Source organism: Cyphellophora attinorum (assembly GCF_001299255.1).
Source record: "Cyphellophora attinorum strain CBS 131958 chromosome Unknown Contig11, whole genome shotgun sequence".
Classification (NCBI taxonomy): domain Eukaryota; kingdom Fungi; phylum Ascomycota; class Eurotiomycetes; order Chaetothyriales; family Cyphellophoraceae; genus Cyphellophora; species Cyphellophora attinorum.
Genome location: NW_017253239.1, coordinates 568,920 through 588,927, shown reverse-complemented (window position 1 = coordinate 588,927; position 20,008 = coordinate 568,920). Strand labels below are relative to the sequence as shown.

Here is a 20,008-nt window from a genome sequence, read left to right as displayed (position 1 = left end):
ATACACTAAGATTGTTGTTTGGGCGGACGAAAGCTCCGGAATATAGTCGCGTTTGGCGGAGCCCTGCCAGACCGAGCTCTCGTGCGAGAAGACGATGCTGCTCGTTGACGCTACACTGAAGGGACAGCACCCGAGTCACAGGTGTTCTATGTGTGCCTGCTAGGCTCGTGCTTAGACAGGCAGGACTTGCCAGAGTTGTGGAATCCCCCAGAATTCAGGAGCGTGTCGTGTGCTGAGGCTTGCGCCAAACCGGTTGACTAGACTGGTCCGCGGCTACGCCGGTTGACAATTGCACCAGCGGTTGAGCAATATCTGACGCCGGTTGACACGACCAACGCCCTCGGGCCTTTGAGCAAGCAGAACGGTAGGAAGATGGGAAGATACACAGCACATCTGCCCAGGGAGGCCGCTGCCTCGATCTCTGCTACCGCAAGAACTGCCGAAGCCGATACGCATTTTCAAACAGCATACATCCAGCCTAACGAAGTCTGAGCCTCCCCGAGTTCCGCAGAACAGCGCCCACACCAACGGCTGCCAGGCCCAGCACTGTGTAACCCATAGTCTGATAGCTGACCAAGGACTCCTCTCTTACGCGGCCCAGGTGCGTGCTTTCCTTGCCTCCATCGTTGAACTCCGCCGCCACGGTGCCCTCCAGGTCGAAATCGCTCCAGTCGATCTTGCTCAGAAGCTGGAACAGGAACATGTCAGCATTACTGCCTTTTTCGTTTAGAGACCGGAGAAGAAACTAGAGCAGAAGCCAGAGTAGGAATTAGAACAGGAACCAGAGAAGAAACTCACCTTCTGATAATCAACCACATTCCTGCTCCAATTCTGCGTGATCTTCCCGTTATCCTTCCGCTTATACCACGAATTGCAGTTCGCATCAGCGAAGCTGCTCCTCTGCAACTCCTCCTGAATCTCCTCATTGAACCTTTCCACCCGCTCACTCCTTGGCGTAACCGACAGACTCCCGCCCTCAGACCTGGCCTTAACCACCTCACTCACCATGCCCGCGATATACTTTGCCTGCGCCTCGATCATCAGAATGATGCTGTTGTGCCCCAAGTTCGTGTTTGGCCCGTACAGCATGCCAAAGTTAGGCATAGACTCGATGGTCACGCCATAGAGTGCTTGCCCGCCCTCCTTCCAGACGTCCTTTAGGGTTCTGCCGTTCTTGCCGGTGATGGTAATCGGGTGCATGAATTCGACGGTGCGGAAGCCTGTGGCAAGGATGATGAGGTCGTAGTCTTCAGTGGTGCCGTCTGTGGTGATGCCTGCGGACGTGATGCGGTCGATGGAGCCCGTTTCGAGGCGGACGTTGGAGCGGTTGAAGACGGGGAAATAGTCGTCGCTGTAGTTGGCAGTCAGTTCATGCGCCATACCATCCAGCACCAGCCTCAAGAGCAACAACTCACCTGATGATCACCCGCTTACACCCAACCTTATAGTTCGGCTCCAACTTCTTCCACAACTCCTCCCTCCCCGCCAACTGACTCTTCATCAACACCCGATGCGAGTCCTCCAACATCTTCGCAAATGCGCTCTCATTATCCGTCACCGCATCATAAAACGCCTCTCTGAAATCCATCATATCGCTCCTCTTCCGCCATCTCACGGGCGGCACCCACTTGTATAGACTCCTTTTCCAGCCCGAGATCGGCGCGTCCGCCCGTGGGATGATCCAATTGGGCGTCCGCTGATGAATGGTCAGACTTCCCACCTCCTTCACGATCTCCGGAATAATTTGCGCAGCAGTGGCGCCATTGCCGATGATGGCGACTTTCTTGTCTTTGAGACTGTAGCCCCAGTCCCAGCGTGCGCTGTGCATTACCTTGCCCTTGAATTCGTCTAGGCCCTCGATGTCGGGCATGCGTGGGACATTGAGCTGACCAACGGCGCTTACGACGTAGTCGGTGTTGATGGTATACTCCTCTCCAAACTCGGCGTCTTTGCTTGAGGTTACGCGCACAGCGACATTCCATTCGTTGGTCGATTCGTCCCAGGTCATGGTCTCGACCTGGGTACCGAAGCGGATCAGAGGCCAGATGTTGTATTTAGCAGCGACCGAGACCAGGTAGCGGAGGATCTCCTCCTGGCCGGGGTATTCGCGTGTCCAGTCGCTGTTCTGCTCGAAAGAGAAGGAGTAGAGATGCGACCACACGTCGCAGCAGCAGCCGGGGTACTTGTTGTCGCGCCAGGTGCCGCCGAGACCGGTGGACTTTTCAAGTATGATGATGTTGTTGATGGGAGGACTTGACTGGAGGAGAGATATCGCGGTGCATATTCCGCTGATTCCGGCTCCGATGATTACTACGGCGGCGGATGTGTGGTCTTTGTTGCCCACAAGCACTTGGGGCCAGGGTTTGTCTCCCGTCATTCTGCTGTCGACGTTGTTGACGTCTGCGTTAAGACAACGCCCCGTTACGCGTGTAGTATAAAAATATAATCCTTCAAGATGCTAGCTGCACCTGCCGCTGCTGACGAGGACAACGAGCGCAATGGTGGGGTGGTGTCCACAGTCTCTGACTCGAATGTTCGTGCCTGTTCTCTTTCGATTTACGTTTCTAGACCCCTGACAAAGATCAGTATTGCATGCACGCGTTGTGGACAGAGAAGAAGAGAAAAGTCTGGAAGTCGTCATCGTGATATATCTTTGCTTCAACCTGCATTCAACTTGCTCTAGCCACTGGCCAGTGCATGCCGCTGGTCCAGAGTCCACATAGTTCTTCCTAGAGCGTTTCACATAGCTCTACGAGCATCCGGGCCTTCCAAGCGTCGATCGAATTAGTGAGTTTGCGGGGTAGGAAGCCTCCTTACCGCCACTGCCTCGGCAACCAGCAGCATACTTGGCAACAGATTGTTGACTCATGAGAAGCGGTCTCAGTATCCTAGGCGGCTGATCTAGGCTGAACGTACGCACCGGACGTGATTGACGTACTGAGCGAAGGTCCAGATTCGATCGCTCGGGACATTTTTGTTGCCTTGGGCGCCTTGTTCCGCCTAAAATGGATTTCTCGGCGTAGAAAGCGCGCGGCTCTGATTTCCGTGGCTTCGAGGTCCGCGGTGCACGGTACGGCATCGCCGCGTAAGATCGCGTCCACGCTGTACAATGCCAATTGAGCCGAGCTCGAGGTTCGGCACGGCAAGTGAGGCAGGACGTGCTCGGTTCGCTGCACTTTCATGCCGGTTGAGCGCGCTGCTTTCAGATGTTCTCGCCGCGAATAGAATGTCCTTGTCGTGTGAGGTCTGCGGGTTTCTGACATGCAAAGTTAGGACTGCTCGAGATCGGATGCACGATCTTGTCGAGGAGACCGCCGGTCCTGGATCTGGGAGACTCAGCCTCTTGAGGTGAATGGTACATTCGTGGACTTCGATTCCGGTCTTCTTGTCTTCCAGAAGAACATGCGTTGTCCGCAGCTGATGTGCTCAGCGCAAGAAGTAGAGCACCAACCCGCAGAAGGTGAAAAAGACAGCCACGCCACCCCAAAAGATCCACTTGTCCTGCATCGCTCTCCGTTCCACCATTCGGATGGTATCACCACTGATGCCCAGCGTGTTCGCCACAGAGTACAGCCTCTTCTGCGTCCCCTTCAGTATCTCCCTCTGCTGACCAAGGTCACCCAGCACCGCCCTCCCCCGGTCTAGAAATTCGTCCAGCTGGGTATTGGCTGTCGCAAAGAAGTTCTGCTCCCTTAAAGCATGCTCCTCCCGCGAAAAATTGCCCTGGCCGCCGCTGAAACTCAGACCATCCTGTGTGTTCCCATGTGCGGGAGCGAATGGACCACCTCCCCCACGCGAATTACTTGAGGCATGCGCGTAGGGATTCTCTGGCGTAGCAGCGTGATGGGGCCTTCTTCCTAACAGCTCACTCTTCTGACCGACGTGGATGGCAGCCTCCCGTTCTTTCTTCAGGTGGTCATACTGTGCTCTGTAGCTTGCTAGGTCGCCTCGGAAGTTCTTGATGCGCTCAACAGCCTTGTCCTTCTTCTCAGCATTGAGTTCGCTGCGTGATAGATTTTGGTAGTCGTCGAGCGTGCGAGCGAACGAGGTCAGAGTTGTTGAGATCTGACCCTGGAGAGCAGGCGAGGCGGTGGAGGGCGCCGAGGCAAATGTGTCAAGGTCTCGTCGGAGATTCGTGGATTGTTTGAGGGCAGAGTTGAAGAGGGGGTTCTGTTGAGGGGCATTGTGTTAGGCTGTGAACTATTGGGACTGGAATGGTCATAGTCACCATGATCGTAGTTGAGTAGCTGCTACATCGACCAGCGAGAGGACGTAGCAGATCGAGCGGCGCGTCTTACTGTAGGTCTGGACTTGTATGCTTCATGCGACGTGGTCTGAATGTTCGCGACAAGGCTGCGATGACGAGGCTGAGTTCTAGAATACGAGAATGGGCATGAACCTTGATGTTGCTTATCGAGAACAGCATCATATTACCGGATCAGCTGAGTATGCTTTGACGTTGAGCCTCCACGATTGACAGCATGGGTTGTGTAGCTATGAGTGTGGACAAGCAACTGTCCTCAGTGCCTGCGGCAACTTCAGGATCATTAACGGCTTCCCGTCCTAGGAACTGCCAGGCGCCAACACGGAAGTGCTGCATGTTCTCTTGCCGCAATCCTTGAATTCCTCCTTCCTCCTGACAGGCAGCGAAAAGGCTTCATGCTGGGCAGATAGCTGCCATCCCCGTCTCAACGGACTGACTCTATCTGGATCATTAGCCATGGAGATTGGTCTACGCAGGTGTGAGGCCTGGCTCATGCTCCATTTCCATCAACGATGGACCAGGCCTTGTTTCTCGATCGGAGTATAAGCTCCAGTGACTGATCTGCCTTCCTCACGGATGATCTTGAGCTGCACAGTGTTGTACAGGCATGCGGACAGGTTGATGAGCTCCAAAACCGCCACCGCAATACTCGCATACCAGACATAGGTCTGTCCGATGTGTCAGCTAATAAACCGAAGCGGAAAGCGGCCTGTTGAGCCATCGCTCGGACGACGCTGACTTACTAGCTCATGGCAGACTGTCAAAAAGGTAACCCCTCCCTTGACTTCGTATTCTTTGTGTGTACAAGTCCATGTCCAGATATCGTTCTGCGACTTCTTCCCAGTATCCCAAGCCTTCCAATATGCGGCTGCGGCAACAGCGAGAGCAAAGGCCACTCCACACGATGTAATCGCTGCCAAGGGACCGAAGACGGAAGCGCGAGCCTTTCGAAACTTTTCACAGCCGCGTCAGTAACACGCATACTGAAGTCCATCTGGAACGAAGAGATCGGAGACTCTCACCATTCCAAGCAAAGTCACCAATGCCAGCACGTTCAAGACCGCCGCCACAGCTGAAGCTCCCAACAACAGGTACGTGGGTCGCCAGGTTGGCGCCGTGGGCGGCCATGCTGGGAGCATAGTCCCTTTGGGGTACTTCCACCGATCTTGTGCCGTCTTATGGTAGAGCACAAGACTGTGTACCAGCAGGCCGATGATTGTCGCGGACAATGCGAAAGACAGGAATCGGAGCACGACTCGAAAGGCGTGAGGTATGCCGACATGCTTTCCGGGCAGTCTGCTGAGTCTTCCTCGAGTCTTGGAAGAGCTGGGCAAAGACATGCTATGCGGATCCGCAAGGAGCGTCCTGCGGGCGTGAGAAGACGGAGGACCAGATGACTGATGCCGGAAAGGCTCCATGGTGCGAATAGCAGGGTGAAGACCGCCTGATACGATTGTGACCGAGCGCGAGTCGTGAGGTGAGTGCTGCCCGGAGTAACGGTCGATATATCTGCAAGTGCCTCCCGGTGTTGCTGCTGAGTTAAAAAGCCCGGCATCCGTGTCGGCTGATGATATTTAGATCTGCGACTAGTACACTACACGTCAAATGTTGTCAGCACTGTTGGCGTGCGCCAGGCGGTCTCTACATAATCTAGGATGTTTCAGCAACCATCCTTTCGAGTTACGCCCTCCTTTGGAGCCTGCCCAATTGGAACAAAAGCGCATGGTGTTCGGACGTTGAGGTGCCCCTGCGACAAGGCCATGTGCGCCGCTTGAGCAGGAATAACAGCCGTCTAGCCAGATCAGGAGAATCGACAGGCCTTTTGCTCGCCGCCATCCATGGGACTCTACATGGCCGCTTGATCTTTTACGAGTTCTCCACTGTGTACCTGCATGAAAGATCGCCGTGATCCTTGACCGAGTCAGGAGCAATTTGGAAAGCAACGGACGCTGCGGATTACTCACAGGTCGTGGAGGAAATCACACGCCGAGCAGTCTAATAGGTAGCTCTACGCTGCGTGCGCAAACGAAAGGGGCAGTCGAAGTCCTTCGCCCCGTCTCTTGAGTCGACACAAGCATTGTCAAAAGCTTCAGATTGCTTAAGGGGCTCCGGCTCGCGATATCGAATATCCTCGGGCTTCATGGTGGAGCGATCTAGACACCGATGCGCTGAATCGCTGATTATATAACAGACCCCATCGCTTAGGACATCCGCAAATTACCCAATGGGGAAGCAGGCTGGTACTACCTATCCCGTCTACGCATATAACAACTCCAAGCGCATCCGTGCCTTCTGAAGCCCTTGGCTATATTTGGCTGAGCTCGTCCAGCTTGAGATTACTTGGGGCCAAGCGGCCGAAGCACTGGCGTGATGTCTAGTGCTGAGGTTTGGCTATGCAAGTGCTGCTGCTAATGGTCAAGGATGGCGCCGACTCAGGGACAAAATGCAATGCTGGAATTGCGATCGGACGGCCTCCGACCCGCTGGACCTCATATATCCTCTCCTGGCAACGACAGCAGGACAAGCGCGTATCGGTTCATCCGCTCAACGTCCTTCCCAAACCACGTTCTGAGCAATCATGCGGCTCCATCATCTCATTGTCTCCCCTTTGTGCCTATCGCTACTCGCTCAAGCTCATGATGTCTCTATTCCCGACCGTCCACGACTGTTCGCCAGACAGGCCAAACCTCCCTGCAACGATCCCGATTCAAGCGGAGATCACAACCAAGTCAGGACTACGTTCAACCTTGCAGGAGCCGGGAATGTCATCCTCGACACGTTGAGCCTTCTTGATGGAAGGCCCAACTTTCCCAACGAGCTCGTGGCAGGCCATCGACTCTTCGCCTTCGACTTCGATTGCTCGAACCTCGACGACGGTTCAAAATGCGTGGCGCCGACTGGTCCTGAAGGAAACATCTGCAGTGCTCTGACTTCGAGCAATACAGACGCTGTCGTCTTGATCATAAAGTCCTATGTCAACATGTTCAACTTCCTACAACGGTCGAAGAAAGCTGCGCAGACAGCTAGAGACCAAATCAAGTCCTCCGCCTACCTCGACACTCTGCGCAGCGATATCACACCCGGCAAGGATGTCCTGGCCGCCGTGTTCCTCCAAGTTCTCGAGATTGGCATTTCCTTCATTCCTGTAGGCGGCATCGAGCTGGTGGCTGTCAAAACGGCTGTGAAAGTCTTCAAGAAGATCTCCGAGCAAACAATCAAATCTGCCGCCAAGGACGTCGACAAAGCCAACAACAAAGACCCGCCCAGCATCGAGGCTCTTCAAGCGCAGCTGGATGAATTGCTGAAAGTCTTCCAGGATGCCGTGACGGCGCAGCATAAGCAGATCTTTGTCGACGCCAACCCCGGAACTGGCACGGACAACCCGCAATTCGGGTGGCTGGCGGACGGGATCCAGCTGCCGCTGACGATCAGCGAGGCGGACTTGACGACGACCATTGTGGATAGCATGAAGAACTTCATGCTGTCGAGCTATATCGCCAGCTTCCAGGGACAGATTGTCAAGGCTGTAAGTCGCCCACTCCTGTCAGGTCCACTGTCCACGCTTTCCATGCCCGCGTTCTTATCCATCTCTCACTCCCCCTTACCACCAATTCCTCAAGACTGACCCCTTCCAGGAACAACTCGACATCGAACGCCTCGGCATCAAATGCGCCGACTCCAAGCACCCAACCGAACTCCTGATCCACAACTCCGACGAAACCGGCGACACCTGCTTCTCCTTCGGCTACCCCAAAACCACCGTCTTTCAGGCTTCCTCGAGGGCCAGGAACCCGCCAACAAGAACACGTTCGGCAGCGGGCAGTATGCTAAGGGTGTGGATTTTCCGGCGATCATCAACAATGCGAGGAGTTGTAAGGATAGTGGTGGGGATATTACGAAGGTCGATATTGGGAAGTTCTTGGATGATCCGGAGAGGACGGTGCCGGAGTGTTTGTTTGGGTTTCCGGTGAAGGATATTTGAGGGTTGTGTCGGAAGTATTTAGCATGAAGCTTTGAGGTGAGTCCTTGACAATATGGAAAGAAACTTGTACAAAACAAGACCACAATTGCTCAGAGACCAGCACCGACATCTGTAGGTACTGACTGCGAACCAAAGTTGGGTAGAAATCGAGTAGAGACATTCGAGGCATTGAACACATATATCAGGAGGTACAGGAAGAGAAAGCTGACGTCAAGGCACAGAAAGCGAAGGCATTGGTTCAACGTAATTGAAAGATGCTAGAAGCAGGATACAGCAGGCTCTGAAGCACAGGCGAAACAAATTGGAAGCGAGCGATATACACGTTGACGACTGGAATCATGAACATCGGCAACAGAGAAGGAATTGCGATGCGCCCCGGTTACTGGACCAGGGCGGCCTTCATGGTGTTACATACACTGACCTGCAGAGCTGGAAGTCAAAAGTCTTAGAAGCAGGTGTCAGCGTAGTCTGAAGCAGAAGTGAGGGATATCAAAAGCGAAAGTCACGAAGATCGAAGGTTCGAACCACGAATATTAGAGTCAGAAGAGAGAAGAGAAGATATTCATATTCTGCCCGGCTGTCTTGCCAGGGCGGCCTCTGCGGCTATCGTAAAATCTGATTTTCGTAAAGCAACGAAAACCGAAGCACCCACCACCCCGCTCTCGCTCCCGCTTCCCACCCCCTAAGCACCCTCCTCGACCTCTCCCTTGAGCCTATGCGTGCTCACACCAGCGACGCCCGACGCGAACTCCTCCACCTTGTTGCCGTACGCACGCGGAGTGAGCTTGAAGAGGGTGTGCAGCGGAATCTTGACCCAGGGGGACTTATCGGAGCCAGTTTCGTTGAAGTACGCCCAGATGCAGCGCAGAACAGCCTGGTGGGTGATGATCATGACGTTTCCGCCACGCTCCAGCTCCATGATGATTGGTTCGAGACGCTTGACGACGTCGTAGTAGCTCTCGCCGCCCGGGTACCGATAGTTGTATTTGTCCTCGTCGCGTCTGGCGAAGTCCTCTGGGTACTTCTTCTTGATTTCCGCGTAAGTCATGTGGTCGCAGATGCCACCATCGATTTCGTCAAGGGCTTTCCACTCCAGCTTGCTGTAGCCGAGCTCCTCAACCACGTGTTTGGCGGTCTGGTTGGTACGCTTGAGTGTGGAGGTCCAAACGACGATCTTCTCATCAGTAGGAAGACCAGACTTGATCAGGAGCTCTGGCAGCAGCTTGGCGTATGCTTGTCCGTTCTTGGTCAGGTCAGCGTCTCCTCCGATCTGCTTCGTCAAGTTGTATTCGGATTCACCATGTCGGGAAAGCCAGATAGAGCGAGGTTTGATATGAAGGTTGGTCAGATAGTAGACAATCCGGGTCTGGAGATAGTCCATCATGCGGTTGATTTCGATATGATTGCCGACATTGGCGATCTTGACGTAGGTATACTCCTTTTCGTCGCGCCGTTGATAGACTGATAGACCTTCTCGTAGTTCTTGATGCGCTCACGGAAGTCTTTCGCAGCAAGCTCGGGATCTTGGCTTTGGGGTTGGTCAGTAACGAACTCCGAGCCATGGGGATTTACATACCCAACATAGTCTGGAGAGGTAGTCTTCACGTCAAGAATATTGTGCATGATGATATCCTCGTCGTCGCAGATAGACTCGATGAAGATGTCTAGTAATCCATCAGTCAAGTACAAAAGCCGTGGCGCAGTACTTACGGAGCAGACCAGCGGCGGTGATCTTGTCGTAGATCCACTTGCGACGTTCTTTGGTAGAGTTGGTAGCATCGAGAATGCCGACCTTGTTACTGCTGTCCTTGAACCACTCCAGCATGTCGGCGACGGCGGCTTCTGCGGCAGCTTTCCGGGCACGCTCGCCATCTTTGTTGGTGGTATCGAAGAAGTTGGCACCTGGATGAGGGTTGTCGGTACGACGGTAGCTGCCTACGTTGAAGATCTTTGCGATGACGTTCTGCCACTTGAGGAATCTGACGACCTTGCCGGCGATCAAGGACTTGCCGCGAGCTGGCAGACCGACCATGACCAGGACGATTTGGCGCTGTTCCTTGCTCTAGAAAGATAGTTAGCCCCATTCAAGTAGTCAAAAAGCACGCGTACGAATAGTTCGCCCGGCTCGAATGGCTCCACTGCTCCATGATAGCGAATCCAGTTCGGGAGACCTTCCTGCTGGCTGGAGTAGGGTCCGAGTATCATCTTTGCGTTCTGTGCGGCGATTTCGACGCCAACCTCCAGGGAGGACTCTGATGACATGATTGATCGAATTTGCGAAGTTTAGGATTGAGAAGTTGTGGTCGAGAAATTGTAGCCAGGGAGGACTCTGTTTGGAAAATAACTGTCCTACAAGCCGCAGCCTGTTCTCAAGCCGCGCGAGGGGTATCACTTTGGTTGCCAGCAACATATGCCAACAGCCACATCCCAGCAACACTTCCTCAAACGCCAGGAGAAGGTGAACTTGCCGATTCATTCTTGCCATGCTGAGTCACAGCAATCTTGGGCTTTAACATTGTGCACAAGATCACTACTTCTCTGTGCAGTGCCCTTTCCTTGGCTGTTGTGTTTTCGGCAACTCCACGATGCCTGCCTCGCCATACAGCACGCGTGCTATCGTTCTGTCCTCGGAAATGACACCATGCGCTGCTCTGCGACCTCAATATACATATAGCGAATATCTCAGCGCCGAATTGGCCACAGCGGTACTTTCGTCGATGTCACCTGACCAGCGGACAGCGCAGAATCTGCTGTTGGACGTTCAACAACGAAAGCTGCTCATCATTGTGCATGCAGGTCGGAGTATTTAGGAACGGCATTTTCTGTGTCGTCCCCGCAAATCCCTCCCACCAATCGATGATGGTGGGTGCGAGCCTCGGACCCTTTCTCGTGGAATGCCTGGGCTTCCCGCTGAACCGGGGCGTTCGCAGGGCCCAGCGCCTGCTCCAGACGTTGCCTCAAAAAGGGTCTCCTCGGCTTCGACTACGCTCGTTGAGGACCGCTGTTCGAGCAAGCTGCCTTTCGAGGCGACAGGGCCGCCAGGACGACTCGCCATGTTCATGTGATATCGACTGGGGCGGCCGCTCCTCGCATGGGGAAATGCTTTCCGTTGGACCCGGACGTCCTTGGCCTGGGCGTGTTCATTCCAGGGGCGGATATGAGCGCCTCACGAGCAACAAGAGTCAAGCATCATGACAGCTCACTTACGTTCTTGACTGCCCATGTGGACGCCGAAGCGGCACTGCGCTGGTACTCTGTTGCCGCCATTTCGACCGTGCACAAGACTTCTTTGCTTGGTGGGGGCTTGTATGCAGCACCGCTCAATGACAGGGGCACAGCGACTCGAGCAGCCCCAACGGCAGTCCGGGAGGACGCCCTGGCAGGCCTTCGTTCTAGGCTTGTTCGTCAGCGGCTGATGGTGTCCTGTCTTCATTGCTGTCAGCAATCGAAACACGTTTCCTTGTTTGAGCATCTGGTGTTTACCTTTATCAACGGCCTGAGACGCTTAATGGTTCAACCTGATTATGGACGGGCAACCGGTGTTTGGGCTTCGGGATTGATCGGAATCGCTGAGGAAAAGCGCAGCAGATGATGTGTTCGCTCTCGCAGCTCCGAGCTGGTGTAACGCTGATGGAAGAGAGCCTCGAGGATCAATGTTTTCGAGGGAAATGGTCTTGGACAAGGTACCCATTGTCTTGCTAGCTCACAGGTGAACAGACTGGCATATAGAGCACTGGCAGGCTTATCACTGCGGGGCAATCAGGGCCTGTTGCCTTATCAAACGCGTTTGTAATGAAGCTGCGGCCGTTCCCGCCTTCTCTCTACGTACTTCACTACCTGCCAGAATCTACAACATTTCAAGCAAGCCATCATCACCACAATTCATTATTCATTCACAAAGGGCAAAGGATCTTTGTCACAGGCCGGATATCTTGAGCAGTTGTCATGGAAGGATGCTGACCATTCTAGCATCCGAGTTCGACAGCGACTATTTCTGAAGGCCTTATGCGAAGGACTGGAATTCACCTTCACAGGCAAAGCAGACGCCCGACGAACGAAGGCTCCGTAAGCGCCATTGATGGACGCACCACTACGCAGAACCCTGACATACCAACTCAGGCTTGCCGTACCCTAGAGCGTCTGCCGTGCTGCCGCATCGCGTCGCCTGCTCGCTCGCAACGGAGGCTCTGGTACCCTCCAATAAGATGGTCTCCGGCCGATCTATAAGCTCAGCACAACCAGTCTGACCGTTGACAGCATTCGCAACCCTGCAACAGCCCAGGCTCTAGCCCGTCCCTCCACAAGCCATGGGCATAGCGCTCGCAATCTGTGGTTCTTCATTTCTGGCCTTTTTTAGCGAATGTTCGCTCCAGCAAACTATCATGGCAGATGAAGATAACGTCTCTCCGAAGAGTTCCTTCCTGGCGCTCAGGATGCTCCTTGAAGTATTCGTCAAAGGCTTTTCGGAGCTTGCGATACTTGAGCTTAGCGTTCGGGAACCTCGTCTGTAAGATATTGCGACAATTCGAGCAGACCTTCAGTCCACAGCCATGTCGGTTTGGTGTCGAAAGAGGCTTGCGCAACTTATCGAGGGTTTGCTCGGCGCAGCATCGATATATTGCTGGCTGGGTACAGATGCTGCATGGATCCAACTCTAATTTGTTGCCGCGGTGCTCGCCGTGACGGTCGAGCAGCTGTTCACCGTAAAGCTTGCGGCGCTCCTCAAAAGCCTCTGGATCGCCGAGATCAAGTCTGGAGTAGCTGTGGCTACGGCAGGACATGATATGCAATCTCTGGACCGAGCAGAACAGACACATCTGAGTCGGTGGTCTACGAGGCCCTGGACCGACCTCAAGATATTGAAACTGCGCACTATTTGGATGCCGTCGCAAGGCCACAGTTCGCTCCCCTTGACCCCACACTCCCAAAGCTGGATTGGCGCAGAAGTGACAGTTTCTGGGATAGCTCTTGAAGGAGATGGGATGCGTCCAGCGTGTTGCGAGGTGGAACAGACCATCATCGTCAGGCACAACGATCACAGTCAGCGTCTTCCGCTCGTTACTACCAGCACTATCTGCCGCCTCAAATCTGAAGATGCGATCGACCTCTTGATCCTCGTCGTGGTAGAATTGTGGACCCCAAACTTGTGCTTCTTGCGGCAAAGATGGCACTGGAGTTGGTGACATTGACGACGAAGGACCTCCATTCCAGTTTGAAGCATGGGAGTTTGTCCGAGGCGGTGTTACCAGGCCGGACTGAAAGTTGGGTTCATCAGGAGAGTCGGCACGATCCTTGCCCTTCCGGCTGGGCTTCTTCGCCTTGGCCTTCTTCTTGTCCTTTCGAGGCGTCTTAGCAACAATGGATGGAAGCTGTCGAGCTTTCGGGGCCAACGCCAGGTGGCATACACACCCGACGCCAAAATTATGGCACTTCTTGCACTCCACGCGTGGGTCGAGACCTGCGACTGGCTCCCACTTCTCGATGTCCATATCTTGATCTTGAGTCCTGCTGGCCGTTACTGCAGACTTGTTATTCTTCGGAACCTGGGCAGTATCGTCGTCGGACTGCGGAGATTGGCTGCGGCTATCGAGCTCTCTGGAATCATTGATCAAATTGGCGACCTTGCGATTTCTCAATGCTCGCCCTCCATGATTATCGACCAGAGCGGCCTCTTCATCAAGCTTCTCGAAGTACGTCTGCCCATTCAAGTCCGCCTCATCGACCTTCCGCGGCTTGATGTCCGTGACATCATTCTTGTGCCGAATAGCCAGATCTCTGAGAACTGTCTTTGCAGCCTCAGATGTGAATTGGAAACTGACAAAGGCGATCTTGCAGCTCTTGCGTTCTTCTTTCGTCAGTTCCTCGGTGAACTCCTTCTTCGAAGCTTTTGCACGCCGCTCAGACCCTGTCAGTCCTTCGGCCTTTCGCTTCGGTGTCTTTGGCTTGACAGACTTCTTCGGAGTACTAAAGCCTTCTTGCCCGGGGGTGTAATCGACATCATCTTCATCACTCTCTTCGATTATGCCGTCATGTCGAAAACGACTGTATGGCTGGACCGCAGCTCCTCGAATGTTTCGGCCTTCACGAAGAATGGCCCGGATGGCACTGGCTTGACCGAACGGGTTGGCTTGTTGTCTCGCATCTCGAAATATGCGCTGTGTTCGCTTGAAGCGGACGTATGAGTAGCCGCCGTACGCCATGGTATGCGGTCGAGGTTGGGAGGTAGCGGTAGGATTTGGTGGTGCTGGTCGGCAATGCCGGGTTCGTGCAGGCCTGAACTACGAAGGTCAGAGCCCTCCCTGGAGGTATGGTCAGCGATCCACAGATCAACGACGGCAATATCGTCGCCCTCACCAGAGTCCACGAGTATCGACCAGCAACAGCAATCTCGACAACGCCGGCGGCGATTCTTCTGCCAGTGACCCGAAGCCTGCGCGAGTGCACAGGTACCGAGCAAAACAGTGGGGAAATTCTCAAAATGGTTCGAGGCAAACGGGCTCTCCAGTGACACTGAGCGGCACCCGCTCCAGATCGACCTGGTCTGCCACAATACCGGGGCACGCGACCGGGTAGCGATGTGCGGAATCTTCTCAGTCGGTGCTCGAGTACCATGGACATGCAAATGTTCAGAGAAGCTATGGAAAGGTAGGTGCGGTGGGCCTGGCGTATTCACTATCGAGGAGGGCAAGTGAATGTGAGCACGCCTTGGGGCACGATTTCCTGACTACAGAATGCTCGACTCATCTCTTGGACGCTTCGACCCTTGAACGGTAGGTACGTTGACGAGCATGAAAGCGTGATTCGTCTTGCTGGGAAGATCTCCTTGTGCAAGAAGCTATCCTGGGCGACATTGTTGTCGGCAGATCAGTCAGATGGACATCGTGTACACCGCACGCTCTACGAGAAGCGAGCCATGCTCATCAATGCAGCAGATTTCGAGAAGTCACGACCCAAGAAATAGCCGTTCGTCCAGGTAGGGTCCGTGCGAGGAGCACAAACATGATCGCACGTCTGTACTGACAGAAAATCATGCGCTGGCGCTGGCGTCTTCTGACAGGTCGACTTGCGATCTCGAGCAGTGGCTGCCTCACAGCGGCCATTCCTTGCAAAGACTGTGCTGACTTTTTGCCCGCGGTGTTCAGCCCGTAGCCACTACACAGTTCTGCCATTCTCTGCTGACACGATCAATTACCATGATCATTGGTCGCTACGTCCCTCGCAAGTATGCTATCTGGTCACAGGGAGAGGACCATCATTGTGCAGTGAGTACGAGCCATATCGACAGGAGATCTAGATAGATATACACTCGACCCGATTTCATTACATGTCGGAGCTTCGTGCCAAACTACATACGATCTATGTAGATAGATCTCATCCGCAGATCCCATCCGCTATTCTTCAACGCCCCCACAGCCAACACATGCACTCCCAACATTTCAAGCTCGACACGACCAAACCTGTACGCCATAGTCGTTAGTAAAGCTGACTTGGCAGAAATGAGGTACGAGTAAGTTCGCAGTAAGAAAGTAAAGTTCAGATCTAAGCCCTGTCACAGGCTGGTGGTCGTCAATGCCATCTCTTTGAGTGGCTGCGTTGACCGTCGTGATAATAGAGTAAATCATCATTGTATGGAAGGGGTACATCTGGGCATCAGATCGAGAAGGGGAAGCACATACCGGCTACGGGACTACGAGTGGTAGTTTTCGGGATGATGGCCTGGTCCAAAAGTCAGCCAACCGTCATGGTGAACGCTGGAGGTACTTGGTAGGTGTTGTCGAAGGTTCAGGCAGGACAGTCTCGTCTCCGCCAGAGGTAGAACCTGAGGCTTGGACATATGCTTGTCTTTTGTTTGCGTCGATTCATCATATGGAGAGGGTTGCTGAGCCGGCGTGAAGAGGGCATGTCGTACCTACGAGATAGTGCGAGCGTGCGATCTAAGATCTTGTCAGTCATTGGAGCCGCTCGAGTATTGCGACATTATGAGAGAGTGAAAAAAAGATCAGAAATGCATGAATGGTATAAAAAGATGTTGTCTGCATGGGCGATACCCAATAAGACTCGTCATCTAAAGGGCTCATCTTGTGAGAGGAGAGGAACGACTGCCGGGACCACGTACCGTGAAGAATAGAACTCTGCCAGGTCCATATTAGTCTGTCGACCGTCCGTCAGTCGCAGCTCTCGAAAGTGGTGATCATGGTAATGGGTTGGGAGGATTGCGATCAGTGGGCGAGGTTTTCTAGGCCTGCCGCAAAAGGGCTTTTCCAATCATGACGAGACACAATTTTGTGCTCTCGGCGCCCAGTGCCATTCATCATTCGAGTGCGGACAGAAAAATCGCTTGTTCCCGTACCTCTTGACGATAACATTCCAGTCGTAACGTTGACGGTCTCCCTAAAACTGTTCTTCGTCAGCAGTCTGCTTCGTGCCAACGCGCCGGTATGTGTTGAGTGTGCAGTAATCCCTCAGAAAAAGCCATTTGATATCTTCAAGGACCCGAAGGCCTCCGCCGGTAATTCCTTGCGTATATATGATTGAAAAAGCATCATCGGGAAAGGATCTGGTAGGAGGGCGTCACTCACAGGCACTTGGTCGTTCTGGTCGTAGTTTTAAATGGACCTAGACTGCGCTCGTTAGCCGTTGCTTCGACGGTCAGGCGTGATCCGAGTTTGGTATGTCTTCCATATCAGACTGACGTGCAAAGCAATAGAAGTTTCATTCCTCCGAAGAGGTCAAAGACTCTAGTTTGTTTGTGGTATGCAGTGTCATCCTTGGTGGCCGTGGTGGCCGTGAAGGGTTGGATGGTACTCACATATAATCAGTGATCCCATGAGACCGAATTCTGGTCACGTCGTCAGGCGGTCCAGGTTGAGCAGTACAACTGAGAACATCTGGAGCACACTGGGTCCTTCGCCGTGGTCATTTCTCATCGTCGCAAACAGCAGACGACCGCGGCGATAGACAAGCCGTCAGCGCGTCCTAATCGGCGAATCTGGACCATGAGGGCTTCTGGCGTCGCCGCAGATCAAGTACGAAGTAATGTGGAATCACTGATGATATGCAGTTTCTCGAAATTCCACGAAATCTGAAATCTTGAAATTCGGAGAAGCTTTCCGCTGGCTAGTCTTGGCAGCCGGGCTTTATTTTGGCCGCGATGCCTCCCGTCGCAACTGCTCAAAATAGCCAATAAGGCGGCCTTAGTAGCCGCCGCACCTAGATCTTCTCGTTCTTATGCAGGACCTCGTGAATGGTGAGCCTCTAGCGAAGAACCACGCTCATCATGCAGGTCGAGATGCCGAAATAGAATCACAGCTATTTGTTGCCTTTGACAGGTCTTCTCATTCGCTCCCCACGTCCTGACTGCGATCCGTTTCATCTTGTTCTCGCCCCATCCGTTCCTTTTCCAGTGTCCTTCGTCCCGCCCACAAGCAGCCCGCCATGCGCCTGTGTCGCCCTTTTCAGTGACGGACAGTCAGCTCAGCGAAGACTTACTACAGATGAACCAAATCGGGCGCTTAGACGCCTCGTGGAGGTCTTGCTATTTCTCCCAATGGTCCGGAAGAAGCAGACATGTTTAGGTATGCATACGGGTCCCTGCATCGCTCAGATCTAAATCGTGTTGGTTAACGCGTCCCTAGTCACCGCTCAGCAGGTGCTGGCATAGATCGATATGAAGCCAGCCCTGTCACCGGAGTCCCTCCTCCCCCTCCTCCACCACCTCGCACAGGCGATGGTCCCGCCGTCTCAGCTCCTCCGCGGCGAGGTTATGGGTCGAGACTGCCGTCCTTGACGACGAATCTCGCGCCTGGCACTTCGGGTCATATACTGCCCACCGCGACACCGCTCTCGACGACCTCTTTATCGAGTCCGTTCGTCGTCCAGTCGCACACGCCTTACTCTCCCGTCCCAGGGAGCAGTTCAAGAGGTCCTTCGCCAGGTCAAATGGCAGGTCGCGTCTACAATGTGCCCTACAATCCTTCCGAGTGGGCCAGTGGCACCCGCCGTCCCTCACAGAACGAACGTGCGGACCCCGACAGTATGGTTACCCCAGGTATAGTAAGACGAGAAGTGATTTGTGCTGATGGTGGAACAGATGGCATTGCTCAGCCTCCTCCGCCCTACTCACCGCCCCAGAACGGTCCTGCCAATAACTTTGGTATCAATACAGTTCTGTCGCCCGCGGAGACGTCGCATTCGGCACACTCGACAGTTTCTTCCGCAGTGCCTTCCCAAGTCTCGACCCCAACGACCACAACAGGAGCTCTGACGCCGGGTACGGTGAGAGATCCCACGTCAATACCGCACAGTAGTTCGTCTGCAATGCAATTACCTCCTCCGCCGCCGCGAGGGCTAGAAGCACATCGTATCGCGTCTGCTGGGCGAGCAAGACCTGTTTCTGTCTCAGGTCTTTCTCAGGTCATAACACAGTCGCAAGGATACTCTCACAATGGCTTCAACTACAGGTCAAATCTAGATATGAACATTGCCGATGCACAACCGCCAGCTGCGAGAAGGGCAGCCTCAGCTGGGGCGATCTCGAATGCTAGCTCCGGAGCACCAAGTAAGGAGCCCTCGGAATCAGGCTCCAATGCTCAGGTGTGGCGTGCCGGTGTCCCACTGCCTGGTCCACCCCCAGGTCCGCCACCAGCGGCCTCCAGATCACAAAGTGCCTCAAGTCTTGACAGCCAGTCAAAAGCTTCAATTGGTGTAACACGACATAGCCAGTCTTACCGTGTCCCCTTACAGCCGCCTATGCTCAGCCCTATGCCACCGACGCCGGCAGGTTGGACGGAGGAACAGCCCATGCACCCAGTGACACGTCCATTTGTACCACTGCAAATCCGGACGACTAACCTTGATAATGACGTGGCACCCGCCGGTCGGAGACAGTCTGATCCTGCTGAACACACCCCTCGTTCTGGCGGCACGCTGGCCAGAAGTGCGGCTGTCAGAGACTCGTACACCAAAGGGCTTCGTGAAAGGCGCAGTATACGCAAAAGCATATCAGCTCCGGACACGGCAGGCGTTACGTCCCTCGCGATCGATCCGCAGCCTGGGCCGCCGCAATGCAAGCTGGAGCCGTAGTCAACTCTCCAGGACAGTTCTCGGACGGTGCGGAAATGGAGCATCGCAGAGGGACACGCTTCGTGGAGGAGAACGAGAGGCCGTCAAGCAGTCGCGCAGCAAGCTTCTCGAAGCGAGCGGCAGGACTGCCGTCACCGTTGCAATCGAGCCAGCTGAACTCACCACGCTCACCGATAATGCGGATGCACAAGCTGCAGACAGGGAGCTCGCAACACAATACTGGTCGAGGTCTGCCAACACCTCCGCTAAGTCAGAAGGCGCCTGCCTCGGCTCAAAGCATACTGCCGTCATCCAACGCATCCCTGCCCGACTTCGATCGTGATGTTGGCGAAACGTTTGCCGCCGACTCGTTGAAGAGACACAATAACTTCCTCGAGAAGGAGGCGCGAGCAACAACTAACGAGGAACGCCTACAAGCGTTCGCAGACTACCTAGTCGCAGAATCTGTCTTCAGGTTGAAGCACTATTCCGGCGCACGCCAAGTAGACATTCTTCGCATTCGTCAGCGAATGTTCGACGAAAATGATCCTGCCGTCGCAAAGGCATTGCAGAGCGGTCGGAATACTGGTACGGACGGCAAATCGCGACAGGAGCCTCAGGAGAGGAAAGACTACCAGCCTGCACTTTCTCCCATAGCCAGCATGAGCCAAGATGAGATGAGCTCCAGAGGACGTGCTTCG

General features: G+C 54.2%; 5 protein-coding genes across 5 annotated transcripts; 1 reads left to right on the top strand and 4 right to left on the bottom strand.

Annotated features, from left to right (window-relative positions):
• Window positions 1–478: 478 nt before the first annotated feature.
• Window positions 479–2,377, bottom strand: AB675_10752 (Baeyer-Villiger monooxygenase; the record flags this gene model as incomplete). Its single annotated transcript, XM_018139543.1, has 3 exons — window positions 479–688; window positions 799–1,351; window positions 1,416–2,377. The coding sequence occupies 3 exons, from the start codon at window positions 2,375–2,377 to the stop codon at window positions 479–481; spliced, it is 1,725 nt and encodes a 574-aa protein (XP_018000878.1).
• Window positions 2,378–3,426: 1,049 nt separating this feature from the next.
• Window positions 3,427–5,682, bottom strand: AB675_10751 (Protein transport protein BOS1; the record flags this gene model as incomplete). The annotated part of the gene is made up of 4 exons (XM_018139542.1): window positions 3,427–4,170; window positions 4,783–4,932; window positions 5,008–5,217; window positions 5,287–5,682. The coding sequence occupies 4 exons, from the start codon at window positions 5,680–5,682 to the stop codon at window positions 3,427–3,429; spliced, it is 1,500 nt and encodes a 499-aa protein (XP_018000640.1).
• A 1,160-nt stretch (window positions 5,683–6,842) lies between these two features.
• Window positions 6,843–8,246, top strand: AB675_10750 (uncharacterized protein; the record flags this gene model as incomplete). The annotated part of the gene is made up of 3 exons (XM_018139541.1): window positions 6,843–7,790; window positions 7,900–8,025; window positions 8,052–8,246. 3 exons carry the CDS (start codon window positions 6,843–6,845, stop codon window positions 8,244–8,246), a joined length of 1,269 nt encoding a protein of 422 aa, XP_018000782.1.
• A 682-nt stretch (window positions 8,247–8,928) lies between these two features.
• Window positions 8,929–10,508, bottom strand: AB675_10749 (Fructose-2,6-bisphosphatase; the record flags this gene model as incomplete). Its single annotated transcript, XM_018139539.1, has 5 exons — window positions 8,929–9,666; window positions 9,717–9,774; window positions 9,823–9,910; window positions 9,957–10,308; window positions 10,356–10,508. The coding sequence occupies 5 exons, from the start codon at window positions 10,506–10,508 to the stop codon at window positions 8,929–8,931; spliced, it is 1,389 nt and encodes a 462-aa protein (XP_018000762.1).
• Window positions 10,509–12,583: 2,075 nt separating this feature from the next.
• On the bottom strand, window positions 12,584–14,446 carry AB675_10748 (uncharacterized protein; the record flags this gene model as incomplete). The annotated part of the gene is made up of 1 exon (XM_018139538.1): window positions 12,584–14,446. One exon carries the CDS (start codon window positions 14,444–14,446, stop codon window positions 12,584–12,586), a length of 1,863 nt encoding a protein of 620 aa, XP_018000814.1.
• Window positions 14,447–20,008: the final 5,562 nt, after the last annotated feature.